The sequence below is a fragment of the Adelges cooleyi genome, unplaced genomic scaffold, assembly GCF_023614345.1.
Source record: "Adelges cooleyi isolate 19-005CV unplaced genomic scaffold, UGA_ACOO_1.1 ACOO_flye_CR_arks_rails_tigmint_CR_PRNA_23, whole genome shotgun sequence".
In the NCBI taxonomy this organism is placed as follows: Eukaryota; Metazoa; Arthropoda; class Insecta; order Hemiptera; family Adelgidae; genus Adelges; species Adelges cooleyi.
The window spans coordinates 17,286,548-17,292,591 of NW_026095893.1; the positions used below are offsets into that span (position 1 = coordinate 17,286,548).

The 6,044-nt window shown below is 26.7% G+C and overlaps 2 protein-coding genes across 3 annotated transcripts; one reads left to right on the forward strand and one right to left on the reverse strand.

The window, feature by feature from the left end:
* Positions 1-329: 329 nt before the first annotated feature.
* Positions 330-3,437, reverse strand: LOC126835333 (transmembrane protein adipocyte-associated 1 homolog). Of its 2 annotated transcripts, none has more exons than XM_050567826.1 (9): positions 3,108-3,437; positions 2,842-2,990; positions 2,628-2,760; positions 2,383-2,545; positions 2,095-2,291; positions 1,951-2,011; positions 1,539-1,722; positions 1,091-1,220; positions 330-1,003 (listed from the first exon to the last, which is right to left on the reverse strand). In XM_050567826.1, exons 2-9 carry the CDS (start codon positions 2,958-2,960, stop codon positions 854-856), a joined length of 1,137 nt encoding a protein of 378 aa, XP_050423783.1. In that variant the 5' UTR covers positions 2,961-2,990; positions 3,108-3,437; the 3' UTR covers positions 330-853. The 2 variants fall into 2 exon arrangements, with proteins under 2 accessions (XP_050423783.1, XP_050423782.1); XM_050567825.1 differs by having other exon boundaries at positions 2,842-3,043; positions 3,108-3,436.
* A 309-nt stretch (positions 3,438-3,746) lies between these two features.
* Positions 3,747-5,490, forward strand: LOC126835334 (DNA replication complex GINS protein PSF3). The gene is made up of 4 exons (XM_050567827.1): positions 3,747-4,067; positions 4,678-4,819; positions 4,897-5,026; positions 5,102-5,490. The coding sequence occupies exons 1-4, from the start codon at positions 3,968-3,970 to the stop codon at positions 5,330-5,332; spliced, it is 603 nt and encodes a 200-aa protein (XP_050423784.1). The 5' UTR covers positions 3,747-3,967; the 3' UTR covers positions 5,333-5,490.
* Positions 5,491-6,044: the final 554 nt, after the last annotated feature.

The window sequence follows — 6,044 nt, forward strand, 5'->3', positions numbered from 1 at the left end:
TTTTATGTATTTTTATAATATAAGTAACTGGTTGTTTTAATAATAAAAATGTATGCTAAAAAAGTAAAACCTGGGCTTGAAATATATTAATTTAATCATATTATGTAATTGTTGGTATTATGGAATACTATTCCATAATACTCACGCATTTTCTCAAAAGGTAAAAATTATTTATTAACATTACGATCATTTTATCAAAATTTTTACCTTGTAGTGTACTAACGACTAAAAAAATGTATTCTCTACTAATTTTCCTTTAAATATAATGGTATCTTATTATCATCATAATTGTTTTCACAAGAGTTAAAAAAACAAAATGGTATTCAATATTCATCTAGTATTTCCTCTACTTTACACTTATAATAATAATTTGTTGTGCCAATTATAATAAATAACAAACAAAAACTATACACAATACAATAAATGTTCCAAGACTTATAACAAAAGAAATTACATACATACAATAAATATTAATATAAAAATACAATAAAAACAAAACCAAACAATTTGTGTTCTAAAGGTAATGGTCAACCTAGATAATACAATATATTAAAAAAAAGCAATAGGAAGATTAAGTAAAGTTTATAAAAAATAAAGTAAAATATTATAGTAAATATTTATGAATAGGTATAAAATAAATATAGGTGATGGTAATTTCACTAGTATAAAGTTTAAAATATGACTACGTACACTTAGTACAACTATCTTATTATTAGTGTTTTTTACATATATGATTAAATATATAAAGTAAATGTATAGTTCAAAAACATATCCAAAAAATTAAAAACAACTTATTAAAAAGTAAACACAGGAACACCGGAAATAAGTTCTTACATACTACATTAAACATGTTTTAGTTTTTTTGTTCATCGGAGGTTATAGTCTGTTCATCCATACTATAGCCAGTAATACTATCCGGACTTTGTAAAGAAGCGTTGTACAAAGGATTAGCTATTTGTCTGTCGCTAACAGAAAATCTGGTATTGTTGTAGATGTGATCCGTCTAAAAAAGATATGATTCTCAAAACATTGGGATTCAATTTTTTTTTTTTTATATAAGTATAAGCACTGTCATAGACATTTTATATACCTGATAAATATAATCGGAGTCGGTTTTTAAAGACGAAAAGGATGGTTGATGAGGTAATGACACTGTATCGTCTTCAATGCGATCATCGTTTTGTGCTTTATAAGAAAACATGATACTTGATTGAGAGACACTAGAAAAAAAATAACTCTGTCAAATAATGTACAACAATATTTTTTAATTAGCGGCACAAGTAACTGACAACAATGTAAAAAATATAAACGGCATTGCCAGTTGCTGCAATTTAAAACATTTACTGAAATTAAATGTTCTATATACAACTACGCCTAATTAAAACACAGTTTATGTCATTGATAAACAAAGCTTACAGAATTCGTTGAATCGCTAACAATTTAAAAGTTACACCCTAGTGAGGCTAATTGTTCCCCTGTAATCTATATACAGTGCATGCTGTTTTACTGTATTTTAAATTCTGTAATATTTTACTTACTTAAAAAATGTACTCAAGAATGTTACGTAGACTAGAGGTGTGAATAAAGTAAAATATAAGAATGTTGTGACGTCTACTATACAAAGTCCTTCTGTGATTTTTATTAGTAGAAATGCACAACCAATTGAGCCGATACCATTTAACATTGCTAACATCAAGACGTATACATAGAATGACCGGTTTACTGTAAAATAAAAGAGCAATAAGATATACAAGATTATACATAAAAAAGCCCAAAAACACAAAGTTTTGTGACACCAGTCAGTTTTTTTGTCATTTACTTGAAATTAACAGATGTTTTAATAAATGTATGTTAAATCTTGAAGGTGTGTATAAGATTAATAGGTGTAACAGATATTTAAAAGCAAATTTAAAATGTTAATTAAATTATTTGTATTGTATAAAAGTTTACCTGGTAAGGGCAGTTTCTCTCGAAGTCTAGTAAAAGGCAATACCAAAATGAGCAAGTAAAGCTGTAATTATAAGATTCAAGTTATTTAATACTGGAGTGAGAAACAAGTCTTAAGTATTTGTTAATCAAATGTCAAGTAATTACCATAGTAAACACTACAGAGCTAATCAACCAAAATAGAACACCTCCGTGGCCAAATAAATTTAAGTCCTTTGAGGTAATTCTAAAAACGGAGTCTGGCATCAGAATTTCCAGGGCTCCTTGACTAGCTGAATACACTAATGATATTAATGATGTTGTAATCAATACATATCTTATACTGCTTCTACTTTCCATATGACCTATTAACATGTAATTAATAATTGGTCAATTAACAAATCAATATTATGAATTACAATTTGTATACAAGCAAGAAGTGAAAGTTTTACTAACCAAAAGCCAAAGCAAAGACTATTACGCTCATTTCAGTGGCCAAAAAAAAACATTTGACTACCACCCAAAGTGTTATATTAATGGAATCGGCAGCCAAATTACTGTAATTGAGTGTCATTGAAATTAGACATCTTAATATACTCATAAATACATTGAACAACACCTAAAAATGATACAAGTACAAATTTTTTTTTATTATGTACAACAAAATTATAGTATGTTTTTATTGTGATTGTTGTTCTTACCAAACAGTAAAACGTTAAGAAAATTGGACTATTTGCCGCTCGAAGTTTTAATCTAGCGCGACTTAACTTTGTTACTAGGTACACCATAAAAATCAAATTTGGAACGAGAATAGCAACGTCCCATATTCTTATACTGAAACCAAAAAGAAAAAAATTAATAATTCCAAATATAAAAACGTAATCAAGATGAATAACTTTTAAAACTAAAATTTACTTGACGGAAGGTATTTCCAAGTAAAGAATCAATTTGCAGAAGTGATCATTGTCCATTGTAGTGCTGTTTTCCGATTTGGTAATCGATAAACGATTGGTTTCTGTGTTTGGAACTGCCATTGTATTACTTTTAAGCGGTTTGTTCTTTTGCTACATTTCAATACAGATCAATCATATGTAAATTACGATTTTTAGTGTAGAAACTATAAAAAAAAAAAATTGTAGCTAATTAATAACTACATCAATAAATATCGATTTGTGGCATACTTAAGCAAGATAATTGTTCATTTACAATCCAGACGTATGCATGGGTTACTTTGTTGACGGATTACAAGTAAAACACATCACTTAGTGAATATCATATTATAGCACTACAAAGTAAATACTGCTGAAACAAACAAATTCGTCATTTTTGTCGGACTAACAATATTGTACGACAATAATATTATATTATGAAACCAAACAGATAAACGTAGTTATCATTACGCATTCGAGGAAATCCGTGAGCAAAAAAAAATTGATAACAGATTGGCCAATTGCACAAAAATAAAAGTAGCCGTGTAAACAACACAAAATAAATAAACAGATCAGATAACTTTGCAATTTGTCAGAGATTTAGTCAGCTGGCAGTCACTACTCATTATGTATTGTTATAACTTATAACAGCTGTTGCTCACAGCCCTGTAAGACTTGTATTTGTGTAGAAGGAAGAGAGTGAGTGACACAGTGGCGTAACTAGAGATTAAAGCGACCAGTCGGCAATAGAGAATGGACCAAAAAATAAACAATGGTGAAAACACTAATAATCGACAACTTTTCCCCTTTAAAGCTGAAAAGTTTATGGTATTTATTAAAAGTCATATCCTATTATTGGCAATAATATTTTAAAGACAAGATGGGAAATCGAAGCGGGTTAAAAACCTATTTCAATATATTATTCGTTTTAGTGTCTGTCGGTTGGCGTCACTGTAACGAACTTGGATGATAACATAACAAGATAAACAATTGTAAGATTTAAGATAATACCAGTTTAAAAAAATAATTTAACGAGCTTAACGAGAAGTTTTTGTTATGATTTATATAGTGTGTTCATTAAACTATTAATTTAATTAAAAATATAACATAAAATGTATAAAAATATCAGACCTCATTATTTCTCAATTGATGCCATCATGGCAGCTCAAGAGAAAATACCTTGTAGGTTCACCAAAAAAATAGAATCTATTGGTAAGTACATCGAGCTTTTTATTTTATTTTTTATAACGTAAGTTTGAAACTTCGGCATCTTAAGTTTTAGCCGTAAAAAAATTAAATTATATTAAATTGGAAGTGAGATTGATATTTTACTTATGATTATTATTGAAGGAAAAGTGGTACTGACATTTCCGGATTCACTGTAATGTTATTTACCATAAATTTAGTCGATATGTGTGCTAATATAGATGATCAATAGTATCATCATTAGAAAAAATAACAACTATTTTAACTGTTATAACTGTATAATTTTTTAAACTGTGTCAAATGTCTATATTTGTATAGAACGGCTTTTTAGCAAAATTCAAAAAGTAAAATTAAAACTTTTATTGTGTTAGTTTTTCATTAAAGGGTACGTTGTACTCATCACCAGACTGTTATAAATATTCCATCTACACTTTTTGAAAATTTATATTAATTGAAGACAGGTAACAAAATATAAAATAGGCTGCAAGTAATCAAGTCCAGTTATCATATATTTTTTTTAAAAGTAAATACTCTTATACAACATTATTTGTCATTTTTTTGGTTCTTATTTTAGAAATAATACTTAATACTAACTTTTTTTTTTTTTAATTTTTAGGTTTTCTTGATTTTAGTTTACCAGAAAAAGAAGATGAAGATTCTGATCCTAAAGTTGAACTTCCGTTATGGATGGTTAAAGTATTTTTAGCAGAAAAATCAATTCAGTTTGACATGCCAAAAGCGTACAATGAAATTTACAGGTTGGTAATAATATCTTATGGTAAAACTTTATATCACCATATAAAGTGAAGAAATTGGTGTGCGATTTTAATTTTAGAGGAGTATTGATAGCTGATCCAAACGTAGTTGATCTATTTAAATTATGCAAACATTTCTATTTATTTGGAAAATTTCTGTCACAACTAGAACATCGTGAAGCTTATGAAGTGCGGCAAGTTCTGATACGGGTAAAATTGAAAAAAACTTGCTTTTTAATTTCTTCACATTAAATAATAAATATTTTATATAATAACTATTTGCAGACATTTGTAAATCGATTTAAACAAACCATGGACTGGGCACAAAACATTGAAGACAATCAGCCGTGTTTTAACAGGCTCGACTGTATAGAACGTAAGATATTCGACGATGCTCGTGTTGCTCAGCAACAATTAAATACGTACTTACTAGAAGGATCAGGACAGATGGAAATTGCATCAATGATACTGAATTATAAAAAGCGTAAAATGCACGAAAAACGTGTTGCCGATTAAAATTAATTTAGATAAATTTATATATTTTTTCTTGTATAAATGTGATTATAAAATAGTTAAGTAATATAATATGTTTTGTATATTATTGATGTATTTAATCGTTTTAAATATAATTTTGTCTAAGAGGTCATATGATAATTAAAATTAATAAAATTTCGATTAGAAACAAACATAATAAAATTATAGTACTTAAAAATATGTCCATACATTTTTCTATATTAGACATAAATTAAGAAAATAATATCATGTGTTTATGATTGTTTTTTTAATTATTGAATTAAAGTTAAAATTTAAAAAAAAAACAATTTTTTTTAATGAAACTTGAGGGTATAAATACTTATAATAAACTTATTGTTAAAGCACAAAAAAAAAAAATTAGATTGGAATTTTGCTCGTTATTTCAAAATAACATTTATTGGTGTAAAAAAAAAGCAAAAAAGTTTAAATAGACTACACAATTTTTTTAAAAATGATTTGTTTAAAAGTATACACTTATAATCTAAATATAGTTGCATGGTTAGTTAAGAACTGCAGCCCAAGTCAAACGTATACAATAAATACAATTTTCATTAAAAAAATACAATAAGTAAATTATTACTTAAGGTTATAATTATAAGGTCAAATTAGTATAACAATTTCTATATAATATTAAATAAAACTGGAAAATAATTTTATTTTCATTGAATAAAATAAGTATTTATTTTCAATAATA